Below are 22,976 nucleotides of genomic sequence, written 5' to 3'. Positions count from 1 at the left end.
CATATATTTTGTTGTTGACATCAAAGTGTGTCCAATCAAATTCTATAATATTTTTGTACAAATTCATCTATCATTTGGTAGAAGCTAACCAAATTGGGCAGATGCCAACATGGATGACATGTCCTCATCCTCGAAACCAATCAATAGAACGATACGTAAAAGACAATCTGATCCAGACTACATTAAATACAGGCAAACGTGGATTGTGCCGATAACAATGTGTTTTATGCAGTATATTATTGGCTGCCGAGAGCATCCAAATGAATCAAAATACATTTTCGCACAATAATGTTTTTGGTACTGTGTCCAATGTAAAGTCTGTGTCCTGAAGCAAAAGATTTAATATAAATTTTTCTTTTCATAAATAAGCCTTCTAATCTCACATTGTAATGAGCAAACATTTTTAATCTATCCAAATGTTTAAGAAGATGGAAATTGATTTGACCTTTCATTTTGTTATTATTACCCCAACAGAAGCTTCTGAAGTCTTGAGCCAATAGACTGCATCAAGATGTGGAAAAAGGCGAAAATGTCTGATCCAACTGCTGCCGGGCAAGGTGGTAAGAACAATATAATTGTACTCTGTCCCATATGGCAGCCTGACACAAGCACCGAACCTTGTCCAAATGCTCCATTACTAAATAATTGAAACAACAAATCCAGCCATGTTCTCCGTGAAGGCCTGCCATATTGAGAAAGTAGAGGAACACAAATGAAAGTGAAAAACTTCTTTTTTGTATTTTTAATGGTCACTTTTCCCTGAGGATATAATTTAGTTAATCAGTTTTCTTTGTATTCATAATGATGACAGCAGCAGTAAATCTGACACACTTGAAAGGACATGGGACTCATTTAGAAGGGTTCTACCACAGTAAGCAGCTGTGTTAAAATGTAATGCATTAGATCTTCCAGATCGTATGACCTCCTCTCTATGGCAAAGTGAATAATATATCTGTCTCTGAGGACTAGAAGAGCAAGATAGAAAGATAAAAGCAAGTGTTGAATCCAACCTAAACACACAAATTGATTTAAACACATGAATGATCAAACAGCTGTTGATAGTCATAGGCTTTGGCTGGAAACTGGCCACTCCGATGCAAATATGCAAATGAAGAGGAATCTGTGAATGTGGCTTATGCAATCAAGGGCTGCATCGCGCCCTTCATCCAGAAACTCACTGAACAGCACTGTGACCATTTGTTGTCATTCATGGTTTTCTTGGAATCGTGTAAGCATTGATGAAGGGACAAGCCATCAATCAACCGACATGGAAGAGCCAATGTTGCAGATTCTTTATATTATTATATCTCAAAGAATGCAACTCATTTAGCATGTGCACTAATAGGGCCTGTGTGATATATTGAATATTTGAGATATATTTGTAATTATTTTCCTGGCTATATAAAATTAACCAACACTGTGAATATTGTGATTTTAAAGGAATAGTGCACCCAAAATTGAAAATTCTCATATCTTGCTGTTTAAAACTCATATGACTTTCTTTCTTCCGTCAAACACAAGTGGTGATATTGAGATATGATGTGAATATATCTATACAGTACAAAATCCTGTATGAAATCATGATCATGCCTAGAGACTGCAATGTCAAGGTTTATAGGGAAAAAAGGAGTTACATTTTGGTCTGTTCTCACCCAAAATGGATGAGATCGCTTAAGAAGACATGGATTAAACACTTGAGTCAAATGGATTACCTATGCTGTCTTTATGTCCTTTTAGGTGCTTGAAAGTTTGGACCCCATTGACTTATATTGTATATATATATTCACATTATATCTCCATCAAATAGCTTTTTTGTGTGTTCCACGGAAGAAAATCCTATTTCTTTAATGCACTTTTTATCAGGCCTTTAAGTATCCAAAAGGGCGCGTTATTAGATTCATTTATTAGAGCGTTGAAGCGATAGTTCACCCAAATATTGTGATGATATTTTTGTCATCATTTACTCAACCTCTTGTTGTTCATATGACTTTCTTCTGTGGAACAGAAAATGATATAAGGAGATGTTAGGGAGAATGTTAGCATAGTCACCATTCACTTTTAGGCAACTTTTTTTTTGTCCATATAATGAGTAAATGGTAACTGAGTCTAACATGCTGACTAACATAAAAGTAAATGATGACAGAATTTAAATTTTTGAGTGAACTATCACTTTAACGCTCTCATAAACTAATCTATTGACACGCTCTTTTGGAAACTTAATTGGGTATTAAAATTAATTGGTTTAAATCTCTGACAACCATTTGTTTGTGTCATTGCTCAAAATGTTTTAATGGAAGTCCCTGTGTAGCATTTTTCATGCATTAAAATGCTTTATAAACAACATTGTTGGACTAGATTTTTACTGGATTCTGAAACTACAATATTTAACTAGATTTTTTACTTCTAGCATTAAACATTTTGAATCAATGAATGTTTGGTTGAAATGTTACTCTGATTGAAACCATAAAATTACCCTTTTATGCAATTTTACAGCATATACTTAAATATTGAGAAATGTATTTAATATTGGAATAAGACCTAAAATATCAATAGTTTTTGTTTTGTTTATCAATATCACCCCGGCTCTATGTACTGCACCACAACTCAACTCTAAAGTTTCATTTTCAGCAAACACTTTTGGTCATTTAACATTTCAAACATTCCACCCATGCAACCTTTTATTTGTATTATATAATTTTGTTTAATTTTGCTTTATTTTCCATTGTTTTTTTTTTATTTACTTTGAGGAGGGGCTTAATTTACCTTATTTAATTATGTATATTTTATATTATTTTTATTTATTTAATTTCTTGCGTTATTTATGATCCCCCTCCTTTTTTAATCAACCATGGGTGATGATCTTCAATCGAGCATTGTCTGACCATTTACACACTTGTTTTCATTTCTGTAGTCTTTTTTTCTCCTGTCTATTGTATCCTCATGGTCAACCCATTAGTGGATTGAATGCTTACGTTGTATTGGTTTAACCTATCCTGTCTTTTCGCCTGTCCTGTGTATGTGGTTGTATGTGTGAGTACTTTTGTGTTCCTCCATAAGCTTGTCAAAGGAAAGATTTTGACAGATTAACAGCTCTGTGTTTTCCTTTGTTTCCCCATCCTGTGTTGCTGTTTTACTGTAATGTTGTGTTTCCACCAGGACTGATTCTACCTTCCAAGAGACAAGGTAAGGTAATGACAGCAACCTAAACATATGCATAAAAATTAAAAAATTAATAATGTACATGCAAATGTTCAGATTGTTGTCATTTAAAGACCATGAAATAGTGTGACCATTTTTTTTTTCTTTCTTGTGTTGACATATTTCCTATTGACACACACATACCACACTATTTTGACATACTGTATATCGGACATATTGAAGTGCTTGTTCATAAAAATAAAAATAAAAAAAGCCAGTAAGATCTAGTTTACATCTATAATTGGCTACTTGTGATTGCTTATCAGATTGCAGGTTGTATTCGGAAGAGGGACATTCTCACTCTAATCAGCTTTTTGGATCAAAATGTATATACGCCCATGAGTGGAAGATGAGTCATTAATGTTTTTGGTCTGTTTTCCCAGAAGAGAAAGACTGAAAATGTTAAATGTGTACTGTACATCTGCTAAAAGTTAATTTTGTCAACTTTTAGGAGTAGGGGAGAGCGGGACACAAACTAACACGGGGCTAGTTGTAACAGACATGGTTTATATGTTTCCAACCAGGTTTATTATACACGGCGCTCTATGGTTTTATATTGTCTTTTTATTTTGTTTGGGTGCGTTGATCCATTTGGCTTTCATAATACAATGAAGAGATGATCCGCTAGTGAACTTCAATGTTTCAATGTTTCCAAAAGTCAATTTTACAGAAGCAAAAGTAATAATTCACACGAAACATAATTTTAATCTCTATTTTTAGTGTTTATTTCAAACTAGGCAAATGTAATTTTAACCTCTAGCATCTTGAACAGACTTTTAATTCTTAGCTAACCAGAGGAAGTGACTAGCCTGGTTTAAAGCATCTCTGAAACGGCAAGGCTTGTGGATGTGCTCCCAGTCAGCAGTGGTGAGTACCTATCCACAGTGGTCCGAGGTGGGACAAACTACAAACCGGTGACAGGGAGTTTGGCGCCCAAGGCAAATCAATGTGTGAGGGAAACGAAGGCTATCCCGTCTGGTCCAAACCAACAGAAGGTCTACTGTGGCACAAGTCACAGAAAGGTTTTATGATGTTACAGGAGGAATGTGTCACAACACACAGTGCATTGCACACTGCTGTGTATGGGGCTGCATAGCTGCAGACCTGTCAGAGTACCCATGATTACCCCTGTCCACTGTCGAAAGTGCCTACAATGGGCACGGGAGCATCAAACTGGACCTTGGAGCAGTGGAAGATGGTTGCCTGGTCTGATAAGTCCAGTTTATTTTACATCACGTGGATGGCTGTGTACATGTGCGCCGTTTACCTGGGGAAGTAATGGCAGCAGGATGCACTGTGGGAAGACATGGCCAATGTTCTGCTAGGAAATTCTGGGTCAGGCCATTCATGTGGATGTCAATTTGACATCTGCCACCTACCTAAACATCATTGCTGACTAGTTACACCCCTTCATAGCAATGGTATTCCCTGATGGCAGTGGCCTCTTTCAGCAGAATAATGCACCCTGCCACACTGCACACATTGTTCAGGAATGGTTTGTGGAACATGATGAATAGCTCAAGGTGTTAGCTTGGCCACCAAATTCCCCAAATCTTAATCCTATTGAGCGTTTGTAGGATGTGCTGGACCAACAAGTCCAATCCATGGCTAACGCCTTGGCGCCAGATAGTACAGGACACCTTCAGGGGTCATGTACAGTCCATGCCTCTGGAGGTCGGCGCTGTTTTGCGAGCACGTGAAGGTGCCAACAGCATGTTAGGCAGGTGGTCATTATGTTTTGGCTCATCTGTGTATTTCTACCATGTGTAAAATTAATGTGAAAAAAGAAAAATACATTGAACCCCAAGTGCAGTTACACAAACTCAAGAAAGCCAAAAAGTGTTAGTTTGTGCCCCACTCTACCCTACACTAGCCTAAACAGTAGCAAGTATGGCCAGAATTATCATGGCATCAAGGCTAACAGTCATGGCACAAAAAACACAAAAGTCAATTTATGTCTTAATATCTTCAAATGTTGAGGTTTTGACAATTTTTGCTTGATTTATGTTATGCTTCGTCTTCTCTAAGATGTTTTTTTTTGGTTCAGATGGGTGTGCTAAACCTGGATATAAAACTCTACAATTATTCAAGAGCCAAGTCATTGGTGTTTACTGTAGCTTCTATGCGCTGAAATACGCTGAAAAAAAAAATATATATTTATTTTTTGCAAAAATAAGACACAACATTTTCCTAAATAAAATGTCGTACATGTTTTATATTAAAGGTACATTTCGTAATTATTTGTAAATGTTGCACTAGCCAATATAGTCATGGATTCATCCTCTTATATGAGTGTTCATGATTTTTTATATATTTTTCAATTCTTTTCAACAGCAGATAAGAAAAAAAAACCCACCATAGTGCACCTTTAATTGTTCTTAAACCTGTTATTATTGCTTGAATAAAACTATTTAAAAATGTACACACAAGCCTATATTTCTAAAATTAGGAATGTGTTTCTAAAATGCAACATATCTGCACATTTAAAGCAAATCAAGGGACAAAGACTTTCATTAGTGAAATTATAATTGGACATATTTAGAATTTACCTCCTTTTTTGCCCTTAAGGAACATCTCTTTCCCCATTTCAGATTAATCATTTACAATCATATACCCACAGTTCTGTAATTTGTTTTGCAGTAAACATTCAGACTTCAAAATTAATTAGACAAACATTTTCTGCATCTGCTGTGTGTTTTTTTTTTTTTCACCTACATTTTTCTCTGAATGTGGATTCTCTCAGGCATCAAAAGGAGATCTAAGGTTCCTGGTGTAATGATTACACAGTACATTGAGGAACTTCCTGAGGGGAAAACTACTCCAGACTTCACACGTAAACCCATCGCTTTAACAATTCAAGAAGGTAAATGCATTAAAAGAGAAAAATCTACAAATTGAAAACTTTGTGTGAAAGTACGTATGATCAGAGGTAACAGTTGAAAGTTGAACGTCAATGATTTTAAATGTGAAATTCACAACATAAGAGAACATACATATTTACAGCTCTATGTGTTGACGCTGTACAGCTACATGAACTTAACTTGCACTCTACATGTGATTTAATTTATGTTTATAATCATTTATGACCTCACAAGCTCTAATTTTTGTCATTTAGTCTGCCCAAATTTGACCGAAGGAATATTCCACCTTTTGACCTTGTTGATGCTTCGAATGCAATACTGTGAGAGTCTCAGGAAAGACCACCATCAGCCATTTCTAATAAGGAGATAAACATACACTACCAGTCAAAAGTTTATACACCTACTCATTCTTTATTACTACTGAAGAATTGAAGTGTAGTCCTTAAGATCAAATCATTTGCAACCTGGCCTCATAGATATGTGTTACGATATGTAGCATACGTTTTTGCAAAATAATCTTTACATGGTTTGTTGTACATATCACAGCAGTTTTCTGGATAAATTACACTACTTGAGCCGAAAGTGTCAGGGTAAGGCCAGGGGCATGCAAGTTCTGTTCGCCAATTCTCATTGGCCTTTTCTTAAATATAAGAGGTAACCGAGGCTCTCAAGAGAGAGACCCCTAGTGTCACTACATCGACACAACGTCTCGTTCCCTCCATCAGGGAACGGAGGTTCCGACAGTAACCTAGACGTTTTATGATGACATACATCAATCACTATGTCTGTGTGTGTAAGTGTGTTACTGCATGATAATAAAGCACAACAAAGTCAAAAATGTGCAAAAAACTAAGTGCAAAAAAATAAATAAATGTGTACTGTTTCCCCTAGATGTGGTTGAAATTTAATCCAAGGACAAACGCAACATGTCAAGCAGGATATTTTAGTGGATTACCTGTATTAAAGGAGCTTCAGGTGTTTGTGCTTGTCATCTGTGTTGATATCAGACACACTAAATAAGATCTGTAAAGCTCTCGTGATTGTGTATATATAGGTATATATATAAATTTTCGGATAGGACGTTATCTCTTTTGAAAGCCGTTCATAAACGGCAAAGTTTAAACTATTATTTAAGCACAGCAGTTGATTGACAGGTAAGTGGTGCTTCACTGCTGCCATGATGTATTCAGGACGTATTAGCATTTACACCTAAAATGCAATGTGGTTTTGACCACATTCGTATGTGGTTTTTGTGATCCGATCACAAAATTTTAAGACCTATATTTAGGGCTAACCACATGTGATCGGATCACCCGAAATGCATCTTAATACCAGGTGGAAATGGGGCCAAAGGTTTCGGGTAGGGATGTGGGTTTTATTGCTTTAAAACTTGATAGATCATTAACCATAAAAACTTGGTTTTAAAGTGTGCCTACAGCTCCTTTGCGTCAAAGAGTGGACATTTCACCTTGGAGTTGCCACAATACGTGTAATGAACCACGTAATATCATTTTGCAAAAATGTTGCCACTGTCTGATCATTTTAATGAGATGTAAATTACTAAGGCATTCTCTGTTACATGTAAATATAATTAATTTTGTTTTGTAATCATCTGTACTAACATTTTAAATAATTAAATTTTTTATAAAACAGGAAAGCTAGCCATTTTAAAAGCCAAAGTGATTGGAGACCCAACGCCTATTGTAACCTGGCGTAGAGCCAAAGGAGAAATGAATGATTCTCAAAGGTTTCAGATCAAATATGACCCTGCGATTGATGAACATACTTTGGAGGTATGGGCAGGCTTTTGATTTTAGACTTTCTTCAAAATGAGTGCTCAATATTTAAATTGTTATTTCATTGTAATTATGATCATTTACCAAGATTCATTTACATGACCTGTTTCTTAAATTGTTTACTTTTGCAGATACCCAAAGTAAGTGGCGCTGAAGCTGATATTTACAAATGCTATGCCACAAATGAATATGGAAAGGCTGTTTGCACTGTTGTCCTAAATGTCATTGAAGGTAAAGAACACTTGTTTGGAAGACAACTTTGGTACTTCACAGAGTGAAAGTTGTTTCTCAGTAGAATTTTCCAAAAAAGTAGAACTAATACTAACTAGTACCCCGATTTTCTTTCTAAGTTGGATTCAAAAGGGACAAAGAAATGCAGAAATCTGAAGCAGGTAAGATAAGTGTTATGCAAAATTGTAAAAGCTTTTTTAATAAGGTGCTACAAGTGATTTCAGTCATAACTGCCACTATACCTAGCCACTGAAATAAACCACCTCCATCCCTTCAACCACACACCCTTTCTCCATAACACCACACTTCAAAGACATTACAACAAACCTAATGTCTTCACACCAAGATGTGTTTGACAGGACCACTCCCCAGAGATTTTTTTTTTTTTGGCTGTTTAGGGCTGTCACAGAGAAATGTGTGATTTCTCAGTGATATCTGCTATGTGATTGTATATGGCATTAAAATAAAAATCACTTGCAGCACTTTTAAGTTTAGCCATGCGATTCAATATACCGCATAAGATAGAAATGATAAATGGGATGACATCGAATATGACATAGAAACATTTTGTCTCCTGTTTGTTGATTTCATTTTGAAGCTACATCAGATGACCCAGCAGAGTTTAGAAAAAAGCTCAGGAGAGGGTGAGACATTTGTATCCATTATATTACACATTAATGCCCATACACACTTATGATTCTAGTCATAGCTCATATTAAAAAAATCAGTCATGCTAACCCTGTTAAGTGCTATTTTTTGGCCTGAATTGTTTTATCATTACAATATAAGTGCTGGGAAAAAAGAGGAGAAAAAAGGTGAAATCGACGATGCAGTATGGGAACTGTTGATGAGTGCTGAAAAGAAAGACTATGAAAGTATTTGCGCTAAGTATGGTATCACTAATTTCCGTGGCATGCTGACAAAACTGGTCGAGATGAAGAAGGAAAGAGAAGTGGAGCAGGCAAAGGTAAAGTAATAGTTTGCCCAAAAATTCTAATTTTGTGATCATTTACTCACCTTCATGTCACCAAACCTGTAACACTTTCTGCCGTGCACCACAAAAGGATACATTTTGAAGAATGCCCTGGTTGTCCTCTTTTTTCATGCCATGACAATGAATGGGTACTGAGCTTGAAAGTTTGACAAATAATGCAAATGTACAATAAAAGTGTCATGAAAGTAGAGCAAATGATTGCGATTGTGTGATGAGCAGTGAAAAGCTTGACATCAAGCCTAGCTTTCCTCGACATGTTCAAATTTGTTCATGCTCAAACTTTGCACGCTCATATGTTCACTCTTCTAAGAACAACAAGAAGATCAGTCAAAAACGACATGAGGGTCAGTAAATGACTGCTAGTTTTTCAAAGAATTGGTTTGTCATTTTAAACACAATTTTGGACACACATTTTCTGTTCATTTGCATGATTTAGTTCATCGAACAACTTAGCAATCTGAAACCAATTGAGGTGAAACCTGAAGGTGATGCCACATTTGAACTGGAAATGGAACTCAAAGACCCCACCAGTCGCATTTTTCTCTACAAGGTGAGAACTGTGAATCAGAGGAGGTGACTCACACATAAGCTACAAATCAAACATAAGCTTATGCTAGTCAATAACAGGTCTCAGGCTCTTACCTCAAGTCAGTGACTCACATTAAAAAAGTTGTAAATACATATATCCCGATGAAATCACAATTGCTCTTTCTTTTGTTTAGGATGGTGTCATGATTCCATTCAGCAAAGAATCTGAACTTGAATCGAAGCACTGTTTGAAACAAGTCGGAAAAAAGTACATCTTCAGTGTTAAAAATCTCAGTCCTGATGATGCTGGGATTTATCAAGTGGACGTTGAGGGTGTCAATATCTTTTCCACAGATTTCAAGAGTACGTTTTCAACAGTGCATGAGTATTTGCCAATTTCCTGCATTAGAATGCATTATACTATTATGTATTGACAGCTAAGGTATGTTTCACCATATTTAACGCACAGTTCCCCCAGTGGACTTCGCACTAAAGACTCAGGAGGTGAAGGCCCAGGAGAGAGAGGACGCCCTCTTTGAGTGTGTTTTAACTCAGCCCATTAATGAGATTGTTTGGACCCTAAAGAACACCCCACTCTCTAACAATGATAAATATGAGATTACTTCTTCAGAGGATAAACTGGTCCACCGGCTGAAAATCATTGATTGCATGCTAGTGGATACAGGAATTTATACTGCTCTCGCCGGCATTAAGTCTAGCAGTGCTTGGCTGATTGTAGAAGGTAAGTACAAGAAAGAAAGCTCAAAGTTTTTCGATTAATAGAAAAAGAAGTCTGAGACCACATTGAGAATCTGGGATTTTTCCATTTAAATCTTGAAAGAAACAGAAAGCCATAGTATTTAAAGCCATTTAGATAAGGTATAACACAAAATGAAGAAGAAATATTTAGGATTCTGCGCTAAAGTTTTCAATTCACACTTAATCTGTTATGCTGCTAATATATTTTATAATTAAGATTCTTAATGATAAGAAATGCAAAATAGATGCATTTTCATTCATGGTCTCAAACATTTGGACCCCACTGTACAAATAGATGTAATGAATTTAACCCGGTCTCATGAGAACTCGTAGTAATTAGTATGAGTTGGCTTGTACACAAACGAACAACATTTACTTTCAAGAATAATAATAAATGAACCAAACAACAGTGTTGTTAACCCAAACCTAAACATAACCAAACATTTTAACCCCTTTCCCATATCCTAAACATAGTAATTTTTATAGAAATCTTACTGTTGTTTGTCACTGAAAAAACGCATCCTCACATTTTTTCCCTTAGTTTAACCCCAAACCTAAACCTTACCATAAAGTCTAACCATTTATCTAAACCCTAAACCATAGTTTTAATAGGAAAATAACTTTGTGTACCACAGAAGAAATTAAACATCAGTGTTTGAAACGAGACAAGGGAACCGAATTACAGGTTACTGACATTCTTTAATTATTTGTATTGTAGAAATATATATGGAATGAGAAACAAATTTTGCTCACAAAAATTTCCTTTCTCAAATGAAGTATTGGATAGGAGCTAGCTTAATTTCCATGCCCGAATTGCATCAATTTGAAATTCTGTTTGTCGATTGGTTGGTCTCTATGGGAATACAATCATTCCTAAATCATAAGAGCCAAGTCATAATATGATATATTACGATTTCATCATTTCATATGAATTATTACATGTTGCCATGAGACTATGTTGCATGAGTCATGACTTTGATATAATTTTAGCAACCAAAGTCTTGACATTTGATGCTCTGAATCTGTCATTTGTAATATTTCGTCCACATCAGCTGACAATGATCCTGCATCAAAGGGCAAGAAGAAGGCCCGTAAAACCACTCTGGCCGGTGGTGGTGCTGATTTAGAAAAGATTGCTGCAGAGCAGGCAGAAAAGCACAAGAAGGAGATTGAAGAAGCACTGGAGGTTGCTAAAAAGCTCCAGGCTGAACGAGAAGCAGCAGAGGCTGAAGCCAGAGCTGCAGCCGAAGCCGAAGCAGCAAGAGCAGCCGTGGCCAAAGCTGCTGCTAAAGCTGCAGAGGATGCTCTTGCAGCAGCTAAAGCCAAAGGTTTTACTGAGGCAGATGCTAAAGCTGCAGCAAATGCAGCAGCACAGGCTGCAGCAGCTAAAGCCAAAGCAGATGCTGAGGAGGAGGCCAGGAAGAAGGCAGAACTTAAGGCCATAAGGGATGGCCTGAGTCCAGCGCAAGCTGCTGCAGCAGGTGCCGCGGCAGCTGCTGCACTGGCTGCTCAAACTGCTGCTGCAGCTGGAGGTGACGGTTCAGCAGCTGGAGGAGCGGCATGGGCTGTAGCAGCTACTGGTGAGAAAGGAGCTGCAGGAGAAACAGGGGTTGGAGGAGCTGGAGGAGATAGAGGAACGGATGGGGCTGGAGGAGCTGGAGGAGTTGGAGGAGCGGATAGGGCTGGAGGAGCTGGAGGAGCTGGAGGAGCGGATGGGGCTGGAGGAGCTGGAGGAGCTGGAGGAGCTGGAGGAGCGGATGGGGCTGGAGGAGCTGGAGGAGCTGGAGGAGCTGGAGGAGCGGATGGGGCTGGAGGAGCTGGAGGAGCTGGAGGAGCGGATGGGGCTGGAGGAGCTGGAGGGGCTGGAGGAGCCGGAAGAGCCGGAGCTAATGGTTCAGGAGGAAGCGGTGGAGATGGGGATGGAGGTGAAGATGGAGGCAAGAAGCGTCAAAGAGCAGGACCTCTTGTGCCCGAGACTGTCATAGGTAAGGAATTATACACCAAGGAAATAGCTCTTTAAGGTAACAATTGCATGTGATCTCTTTTAAATATGTCAATGCAACAGAGTACATCTCTGTTTTAAATTCTGGATTCGAAAACAGGGTGGTGTTTTCATCTCTATTATAAACAAATATGTAACATGGCAGTTATTGTGTTTTATGGAAAACACACAGTCTAGAAAGGCAAGTCAACTTTAGACCTTTAAATGCATTCTTGCCTTTACAAAAAAGCAAAAGCCACTATAAACTTGAGGTTATGTAGTAACAGGCTATTCCTTCAGTTAATTCAGTTATTATTTAACATTGAAAAAAAATGTATGAGGTAACATAGACATTTAGGGTTTTAAGTCAAACATTTGATTTAACATCACTGACCAGAATACACGAGGTTACACCAACAAAACAAATCATAAGGTTTATGTATAAACTGTATAAGGTAACAAGTGCAGGTCCCAACTTTTTACAGTGCAGTTTTGATTACAGTAATTGCTAACAAGGTAAAATGGTCCCACCTTCTATTTCAGTAGGTGTCTTTAACTACTATGTACTAACATTAAATACATACAATACAATGTCCTTGATGAATAAATACATGTTGTTCTGCTAAATGTTTCTCAAGATTAACATTTGATTCTACTGAAGTTGAGTTACGGGTAGATTTACAGGTAGGGTTTGTGTATAGATTAGGGTAAGGGTTGGGGTAGGGTTAGGTTTAGGATTAGGATTGTTGTCACAAAACTACCTTTGTCGTTGTTTCAATTTGAGGTATCATCAAACAACAGTCTTTTTGTAACAATTTCAGCAATGCTTAGCATCCTTACATAATTTTTACTGTTTACACATACTCTATTAGCCGGAATGCATAGGTTAAAGTCTAAAGTAATAGAAATGGGACACACATACGCATCATAATTCTGGTGCCACACATAATCTGTTGATTAAATTATAGTTTACATTAAAAATCATAATAGGAAATTAAAACACACACAAAGTTCCAGATGTGAGCAGTAAGTATTGTAAGCAGGAGGGGGAAGTTGAGGGCTGTACTCGTGTAAGGCAAGGTCCACTTATACCCAACACAGTGAATGGGAAGAGTGTGGGCTTTATTTTTTTTGGTTGTTTTTCATGCACCTGCACTGTGTTATGTTAGTTTCTCTATTTGTTATTTTGGTATTTTTCAGTGTCGATAAATCAAACATCAGATACTGACAGCATTGTTCTACTATGTTATTTAACCATTTAGATTTTTAAACATTTACAACCCCATTTCTGAAAATATAGGATGGATGGGATAGGATGAAAATTGCTAATAAAAACAAAAAGGAGTGATTTAGAAATTATATTCACCCTTTGATACATTGAAAGCACTACAACTAAACATTACATGTTTTACCTTGTTAATTTCATAGATGTTTTGAAAATGTACATTAAGTACAAATCGGATGATTGTGACACACTCCCAAAAATTTGGGACAGTTGAGTGTTTACCATAGTGGAAAATCACCATAACACTTAATAAGCATTTAGGCTCTGAAGACACAAGTTTTTAAGTTTAAAAAGTGGAATTTCCCTCATTCATCCATTATGCAGGTTTTCGGCTGCACAATTGTACAGGGTGTTCATTCCCCTATTGTGCACTACATAATGCACCACACATTCTCAGTTGGAGATGGTCTGACAGCAGGCAGGCCAATCTAGCATCGCACTCTCTGCTTATTCGGCCAGTATGTGGTTTGAAGTTGTCCTGCTGAAAAAGGCGGTGCTGGATGGCAGTAAATGCTGCTCCAAACTTTTTACATTTATGTCTGCATTAATGGTACCCTCACAGATGTGCTAGTTACCAATGCCATATAACAGCTTGGATGGTCCTTCTCCTCTTTGGCCTGGAGAACATGAAGGAAGTGTTTTTCAAATGTGGACTCATCGGACACAAAAACACGGTTCCACTGTTCTACTTTCCATCTAAGATGAGACCCAACCCAGAGAAGTTGGCAGCACTTCTGGACAGTGTTGATGTTGGGCTTCTGCTTTGCACAGTAAAGTCTTCACTTGCATCTGTGGATGCAGCGGCGAGTGTTGTTGACTAACAAAGGTTTACTAAAGTAATCCCATGGCCATCTTCATTATATCCATTACAGTTTTTAAGACAGTAATGTCTGAGCGATCATAGATTACATTCATTCAGAAGTGGTTTTCGTCTTGCCCTTTACGTACCAAGATTTGACCATATTCCTTGAAACTATATTGTGCACTATAGAGGGTGAAATAGACAAAATTCTTCCAATTTGTCTTTGACAAATGGGAGTATTGTTCTCAAAGTGCTGGATTATGTGATGAAACACATGTTGGAAAATCGACAAGTCTTGAATGATCCTTGCTCTTGAAGGACTAGGCTGTTTTTGGAGGCTCCTTTTATATTATGACATGATTGTCTCACCTGTTTAACATCTGTTTCACATTGCCTTGTTATTATATATACAGTCTTATTGCCCGTCTCAACTTTTTTGAAGTGTGTTGCAATCATCTGATTTGAAATTACTGTACATTAAAAGAAGAAGAAGAAAAAAAGATATTCACATGGTAAAACATCATATAATGTGTAGTGTACTAGATTCTGTGCGTCTAAAACTTTGCCTGTAATTTAACTATCTATCACTGAGATTATTGGACTGCTGTGAGAGATGAATGCAATGTTATCAATAGGGCTGGACAATAAAATTAACTAGATGTTTATCAGAAAAAAGAGAGATGTCCTTGATCAAACTTTAGAGTAATTTTCTATATTTAGCATATGTTCAACAACTGGAACAGGGGTGTTCATTACAACAATCGCGATAGCAAGAGCACCACTGGTTAATTGATCTATATTAAATATAAAAGATGTACTTTTTATTTCCTGACGTAGTAGCAGGGTGCTGTTTGATAGACAGGCAGCTAATTACCGTTAATGCGCTAATGCGGGTTCAAGCTTAAATGGTCAAAAACACTTTATAATTCAGCTAATGCATGTCTTGATGAGGCATTAATGTAAACGCAGTCATTTATGTCTAAAGTGAACTTAAATAGTGGGACAAAAAGCGTTTTTGCATCAAAATGTCAGACTTGAAATGTAGATTTAACCGAATCGAGCACTGTCTAGTAGGCTATGTCATATAAAGGCTATTAATTAATCAACAATAACAAGGAAAAGAGAAAACCACTCACTACTTTTGGCTGAATAAATTGAGTAGCTTTAAAAGTATTAATGTAATAAAATAAAAAAAGTGACATTTTTAATAATAATATTTTTTTTTAGATATTGTTAGTTTTTTAATAACACCGACCCCTTATGTAGAGAGAGTGTTAATTTGTACAATAAATTACCAGGAAAGTAGGGATATTATAATTTATAATTATGCTTAGCCTTTATAAAGATCAACATTTGTAGAGCAATCCTTCAGCAAAACATTCCACCAGTCACAAACTTCAGAAAATTGTCATTCTAATTGCAATTTTCATGCCAGTGCAAAGTACAAATGGGCGTGGGTGGGAGTGTTTGTGCTACTGTTGATGTAGGCACTCAAACTGTAGATGTATTTTATGTATTAATAATAAATAATCGTTAGATTAATCGATTAAACTATAAAAAGGATTATTATTGCACAGATTAATCATTAGCACTTAACCGATTATTCAGCTTGTGGCCCGATTAAAAGGTTGGATTAAACGTGCTTACCTACAATAAAGAGGACAAATTCATCTTTTAAAATACCTCTAAAAAGACATTCACTGAATTAACAGGAAAATACTCTTTATTAAGTTTAATTCTGTAAAGAAATTCACTGCAAAAAATCCTATTGTCATCAAGTTCAATTTCAAATTGTCTAAAAAACAAAATACATTTACTTGAGAAGCAACATATAAGATATTTAGACTTGCTTTAAGAGAATGCATCTTAAATATACAGTAAGTGTATTTTGTATACAAGTGTATTTTTTCACATGGTTATACTTCTGTGAGTGCAGTAAAGACAAAATATACTTATATTCATGATCTATTCTCTAAAAGAAAGTCTAAATATCTAATATGCTGCTTCTCATGTGAATGCATCTTTTTTAAAGGAGTTGTAGATATTTAAATTGTAAAACAAGCCAAAACAAAAACAAATCAAAAAGGTATTTTGTTGCAGTGTATATTGGGGGTGAAGACTACCCCTCACCTTTCTGTTCACTTCAATCCATCTTTAACTCACTAAAAAACAAACTCCCTCTTATTAATAAAGCTTTTTATTGCCAATTTTCTTCACAATAAAAAATGCACAATGACATATATTATGATTCCATAAGTCATGAGCCATCACATTCTAATTTAGCTGCATTAAGCATGTGAGCTCGAGGGACAAGCGTCCTCATGACAACTTTAATTGAACATGAAGACAAATTAAAGATTTAATCTGCCTTAGAACACCTGAAGATTTTCCAAATCAAGTCTTCACATAAAATCATATTATTGTCAAGATCATGACCAAAACACATTCAGCATTTGCATGGAGATTTTAAGAGCATATTCAGTACAAGAACATAGATGCTCTAATTGTGTAATTGCAAGATTATGTGCTAATACTGCCACAATTGGGATAACAATTATATGCCCCTTTTGGTGAAGCTAATGAATGGTTAGAGAGCACTAATTCCAAGGATTTTCTCAACTACATACTGTGACATGACCCATCAGAGCATTATAATTACACACTATTGGATTGGAAAGAACTTCAGTACAATGCTGTTCAAAATAAATCAACTGCAAAAGTCTAGTGGCCATTTGGGAATATTTGTCACTACTGGACTAAATCATCATGATAATTATAAGAGGATATGGAATAAGTCAACACTGGATGATGGCAATAAATCAGTAACCTGATATATTAATTTGTTTCACAATTTTTTTGTTAACCTTACATTCATATTTCAGCATGTATTTTAACATATTACATGCTGACATACATCTCATTACTGATTAAATCTTAATATCATGGTTAGTAGAATTTTAGCCTCAGGTACTGTAGGGGATAAAGAACACATAACAATGCAGTAAAAAGATATTTGTACCTGAACATGAATTCCCATGGATAAACAACTACTAATTTTTGCAAAATTCACCTGCAGATCCTGGTGTTCATTTTGCTGCTGGCCTGGAAGACTGCAGAGCTATTATGGGAGAGGCTGCTGAACTGGTCTGCAAACTTAGCAAGGCTGACTGTGAGGGTGTCTGGTATAAAGATTGCATTGAGGTAGCACCAATATGATATATATCTATTTCTAAACATATGCGTAAACATACACACTGATTTTTTTTAAACACTTTGTAGATTACTCCCTCCACTGAGGGTATGACAATCACCAAAGACGGAGTTGTTCATAAACTGAAAATCGACAAAGTCACTGAAGAATTTGCCGGAAAATATCGATTTGAGGCTGATGGACGTAAAACAGAATGTGTGATTGCTGTTGAAGGTTTGTTTTATAACTTCTATTAATTTGATAAAAGCATAATGTTCTGGATTTAAAATTGTTAAAATCTTTTTTGTAAAGATCCACCAAGATTTAATCCCAAAGATGTTGAAGAATTTGCGAAACCTGTTGTGATCAAACACAATCACAAAGCTGTCTTCAAAATACCATTTGTTGGTCATGAGCCATGCAAAGTTCAGTGGTACAAAGATGGTGAGGAGATTATGCCGGACACTAACTGCAAGATTGAGATTTCAGAGGGTGAAAGCCGTCTGCTTCTTAACAAATTGCAGCGTAAAGACTCCGGAGAGATAAAGATCAAAATAAAAAATGAGTATGGCACAGCTGAAGTCCTTTCTAACCTAGTTGTACTTGGTAAGTAAAAAATAAATGAACTAATTAAGCAGGTCTTTTAACATAAAGTTGCACAAGTTTGGTTGTGAATGTATTTGAAATTACATACAAATTAATAATGTATGTCTGATAAGTTAAACTTTATAACTGATAAAGATAAACCAACCCCTCCACTTGGACCTCTTGAGATTGTTGAAGCATCTTCTAACTGCATTGAGATCAAGTGGAGGCAACCAAAAGATGATGGTGGTTGCCCCATTAAAAATTACATTCTTGAGCGCAATCAAATTGGACGCAACACATGGAAGAAGATAGGCCAGATCCCAGGAGAAGCCTACTACAAAGACTCTGATGTTGACCATGGTAGGAAATACTGCTACCGTATCAGAGCCCAGACTGAAGAGGGTATCAGTGAATTGATGGAGACTGAGGATGTTCAGGCTGGCACTAAAGGTAAATGACAAAATGTTCATTTTTAGGTGAACTTACTCAACTCATGTTATTGTTGAAAATAAGTACCTGGCTCGTTTAAGTAAGCATGGTCAAGGACCTGTAATTTGTCTTACTTTCCAGCATATCCTGGTCCGGTATCTGCTCCTAAAATAGCCAGTGCCTTCAAGGACTGCATAAACTTGACATGGACTCAACCAACTAACACTGGAGGAACCAATATTTTGGGTTATAACTTGGAGAAACGCAAGAAGGGCAGCAACTTGTGGGGTCTAGTCAATCCACTAGAGGAACCAATCAAAAGTTTGTATCTCACATTTTTACACAACTTTTAGCTATTTAAAAATAATAGACAACTTATCCTCTTATTTACCATCCACAGCAAAGAAATATGCTGTAAAAGATGTAGTTGAAGGAATGGAATACGAGTTCCGTGTGTCGGCCATCAACATATCTGGAGCTGGTGAACCCAGTGTACCTTCTGAATTTGTGTTTGCAAGGGATCCAAAAAGTGAGTTATTTCTCAGGTTGCTCATTAACGTCAAAGAGGGAACAATTGCTGACTGCGTTTCCATAAATTAGAATTCTCAGCAGAGCTATTCTCAAGGCACCACATTTTCAAACATATTCCAGATATGCAAAAATAGTGGATTTGGTAAGAGAAAAAGAAATACCTCTTTTTAACTCTTCTTAAGCTTCTCTTATCTTGTACTATTTAAAAATATATAGCCCTATTATATTAATGGTATGTCACATGTTTTTGAAATCTTCATGTAACATGTAAATGCTGTCTCTGTGTCCTATTAGAACCCCCTGGTAAAGTCAAAGACCTCAAAGTGACAGATTCCACCTACACCACCTTGTCCTTGTCTTGGACTAAACCAAAAGAAGATCCAGGTGTTCAAGATGAGGCAAAGGGATACTTTGTTGATGTCAGGCCAGCTGAGAACACCGAATGGGATCGATGCAACACAAATGCTATCATTATGACCACATTCACTGTAAAGGGAATGAAATCAATGGGCATGTATTGGGTTAGAGTGATCGCTGTCAATGAAGGTGGAGAGGGTGAGCCACAGGAGCTGGATAACTATGTCTTGGCTATGCCTCCTCCAGGTGAATAACTGACATTACATTGTCAATGGGCAGCAAGACAAAATTCTCGAATTCTTCTACATTCTACATTCTAAAACATCCATCTTCGATCATCCACTTACCAACTCAATGAAAATAACCAACTCAATGTTGTTTTTGCTCTTAGTGAGACCAAGATTCACAGATGCTAACATAACGAGTTTCATGGTGGTCAGAGCTGGAAATTCTGCACGATTCAGCATCAACTTTGAGGTATTGGCCAATAATAAAATCATAGTTTTTGAGACTGAATATATATATATATATATATATATATATATATATATATATATATATATATATATATATAAAGAGTTGCATTGGCCCCATCTAAATTTATTTCTATACTTTCTATGCTGTACATAAAATATGTTGTTATCCTGTTTTCTAGGCTTCCCCATGGCCAGATATCACCTGGCTTAAAGATGGTGTCCCTGTCTCTAAACGTGTCACTGTCAGCAATGCTGAAGGAGGATCTCAGATTCTGATCCCCTCTTCTGAGCGTTCTGATTCAGGAATATATACCATCATTATAAAGAACGTTGTGGGTCAAGAGACCTTTAGTATTGAGATTAGAGTTACAGGTAAGACGAGGGTATCAGTATGTCCAGTCAACTTTGCTGAATAAATTATAGCTGGTCCACAAAATAGGATGCTGGTGTTCCAACAAGGCTTCTTGAAGCTTAACCATCAAGACATTCTTAGTTAACCAGCATCAAACTTAAAACCATGCTTACAGGTTTCACCAAGTTTTGCTGGTGAATACTATTGCTATCCTGGTCCATCAGCTGCACACACTGTGCAAGAGATGTTGTGGCCTTTGGCCTTTAATCAATCAAAACTTTACTTTAAAACAATAAATAGTGAATGTGAAAGATTCTCATGCCATGCTTGCTCTATAGAAACATAGCCATGTGAACTACCAATCCTTATTAGAAAGATCTATTGGCTTGTTTTGATGCAGATGAGCCAAAGCCCCCAGGTCCTGCGGAGTTAGATGAAAATGTGCCGGGCACTGTGACAGTTTCCTGGGATCCATCCCCAGATGAAAAACGTGATGATCGCCTGCATTACATGGTGACCAAGAGGGACTCCAGCAAGAGGACTTGGCACACAATAGGAGACCGCATCTTTAACAACCGCTTCACAGCCTGTAACATCATGCCAGGGAGAGAATACCAGTTCCGAGTCTACTCCAAAAATGACATTGGCTTGTCTGTCCCCTCTGAGTCACCAAAGTGGCTAATTACATGCAAGAAAGGTTTGTGATACAGTGGTGGGAGGGTGGGTATTTATATATTGGTTAACAATGAATATATTTAATATTGTAAATGCAATAGAAGGACTTTGTAGAGGAGTCCTTCAAGACATCATCATGTCTGTCTTTGTTACTGACATATGAAGTATACAACCTTGTAAGTTGATCTGAAGATTTCTTAGTTATGATATCTCAAAATCAAAGTGCTTAATCTCTTGCAGAAAAATTCACATTGACCATCCCAGAGTCTAAGACCTGCAACTTGGAGAGGTCTCCAAAGTTTTTGATCCCACTAAAAATCCATTCAGCACCGCAAGGTTATGAATGCTACATGACCTGTGCCGTGAAAGGAAATCCCACACCCCGTGTTACCTGGTACCGTGACAATGTCAGTCTCAACACCAACATTAACTACCACATCACCAACACCTGTGGAGTTTGTTCCCTGCTCATTCTCAGGGTTGGACTTAAAGACATGGGAGAATACAAAATCATTGCCGAGAACCCGTTAGGAAGAGCAGAGTGCTCCACCACTCTCACAGTTAGAGGTAAGGGTTTAAGCAATGAATTCATCACACTGCCCTGTTGAAAAGACCAGCTTTGCTAGTCTTCAACATATGTTGTGTTTTGGATGCTGGTGTCCCCGGCAGGCTTGTTAACTTGCTTAAAGGCCCCGATATACTTCTAAAGAAGTTCTTCGTTCTTTGTTCAGGTGTAAAAATAAATTCTAAAGAGTTGAGCAATGGTATACTGTTTGCAAATGATCAGATACCCATTACACTGCTGTGGGAGGCATTTAGATGAGCATTTTAATATGAGGATGCTACATGTAAAACTTAGAAAATTTGTTATGACTTTATGCCTTATTCTATGAGAATAATTCAAATGAGGTCAGTAAAAGATGTGGTTTTAACCACTCAATGATGATTTAAAGTAATATATATTCAGCAGAATTTATTTAATTTGTCTTGTTTACATTCTAAATTCATTGCGCTAATGCGCTAACATGCTATACCCTGCCATAATATGTGCCGATTACACTCTTTTATTGTAATTTATGATGACACTGATACTGGTGCAAGATGGATGTATAAAAGAGTGTTAATGTTCAGATTACAGATAAAGGAATGGTGATAGGCTGTGACAGGGCGGAGGCCAGGGCTGGGTCGTGATCCTACACACCCGGTCCCGTATTAGGCTAATTAAGCCTCTGTTAACCGATCTCTCTCTCCTGCAAATATGTGAATGGCTTTCGCTGCAGATGGCACATGAGTGAATGTGCACTTGAGAGTATTTGAGTGGGTATGATTCCTTTTGTAGAACAATAAAAAAAAAAAATCGCATGACATGGTCTTGGAAAATGTCTCTATGCGAATGATGCATTTGCACCAGCTCACTAATAACTCAATAAGCTGGTGTGCTCATGTTGAATGCTGCCGGAACAACATAAACAAAATAGTAGGTAGACCTTCAGGTCACACCTACCGATGACATGGACCAATGGCAGTAAGAAGCTATTTAGCAGCCAATTATAAGTTTTCCTTAAAGTTCGCCCAAGGGAGCTGTTATGAACTACCAAAACGAATGCATAAACACCTTTTTTGGCCACATTTTCTAAATGATGTCATACACAGTTTTTCTTTGATTTTGTATGAAGTATATTAGGGCCTTAACCAGCAATATTTCATAGTCAAACAAGTTCACTTGAAAGATCATGCTGGTTGACCAATAGGCTTGGGACTGGTTTTCCTGAGACAATAGTCTTTTTAAATTTTTTTCAGACATTTTTCTAAAGACAACTTTGGTAAAGTGTGAGCGACAGGGTAAATGATAGGGGGTCACACACCATTCATGTCTTGCGGACGATATGGCGCATTTAAAATTCAAAAAAATTATTTTCTACAAAAGAACACACAACTCTACC

The 22,976-nt window shown here is 37.0% G+C and overlaps 1 protein-coding gene across 2 annotated transcripts; it reads left to right on the top strand.

Moving 5' to 3' along the window:
* The first annotated feature begins 469 nt into the window (after nucleotides 1–469).
* Nucleotides 470–21,656, top strand: LOC127642400 (immunoglobulin-like and fibronectin type III domain-containing protein 1). Of its 2 annotated transcripts, XM_052125014.1 has the most exons (23): nucleotides 470–560; nucleotides 3,157–3,183; nucleotides 5,942–6,061; nucleotides 7,713–7,852; nucleotides 7,987–8,086; nucleotides 8,206–8,247; nucleotides 8,685–8,730; nucleotides 8,876–9,053; nucleotides 9,517–9,630; nucleotides 9,803–9,971; nucleotides 10,078–10,350; nucleotides 11,420–12,352; nucleotides 17,512–17,636; nucleotides 17,715–17,859; nucleotides 17,938–18,231; nucleotides 18,367–18,663; nucleotides 18,784–18,963; nucleotides 19,043–19,171; nucleotides 19,468–19,776; nucleotides 19,922–20,007; nucleotides 20,186–20,378; nucleotides 20,759–21,055; nucleotides 21,274–21,656. In XM_052125014.1, the coding sequence occupies exons 1-23, from the start codon at nucleotides 512–514 to the stop codon at nucleotides 21,639–21,641; spliced, it is 4,614 nt and encodes a 1,537-aa protein (XP_051980974.1). In that variant the 5' UTR covers nucleotides 470–511; the 3' UTR covers nucleotides 21,642–21,656. The 2 variants fall into 2 exon arrangements, with proteins under 2 accessions (XP_051980974.1, XP_051980975.1); XM_052125015.1 differs by lacking the exon at nucleotides 3,157–3,183.
* Nucleotides 21,657–22,976: the final 1,320 nt, after the last annotated feature.

This window comes from Xyrauchen texanus, unplaced genomic scaffold, assembly GCF_025860055.1.
Source record: "Xyrauchen texanus isolate HMW12.3.18 unplaced genomic scaffold, RBS_HiC_50CHRs HiC_scaffold_597, whole genome shotgun sequence".
Lineage (NCBI taxonomy): Eukaryota > Metazoa > Chordata > Actinopteri > Cypriniformes > Catostomidae > Xyrauchen > Xyrauchen texanus.
Note: the sequence above shows the minus strand (reverse complement) of the source record. Positions and strands in the feature narration are given on the sequence as shown.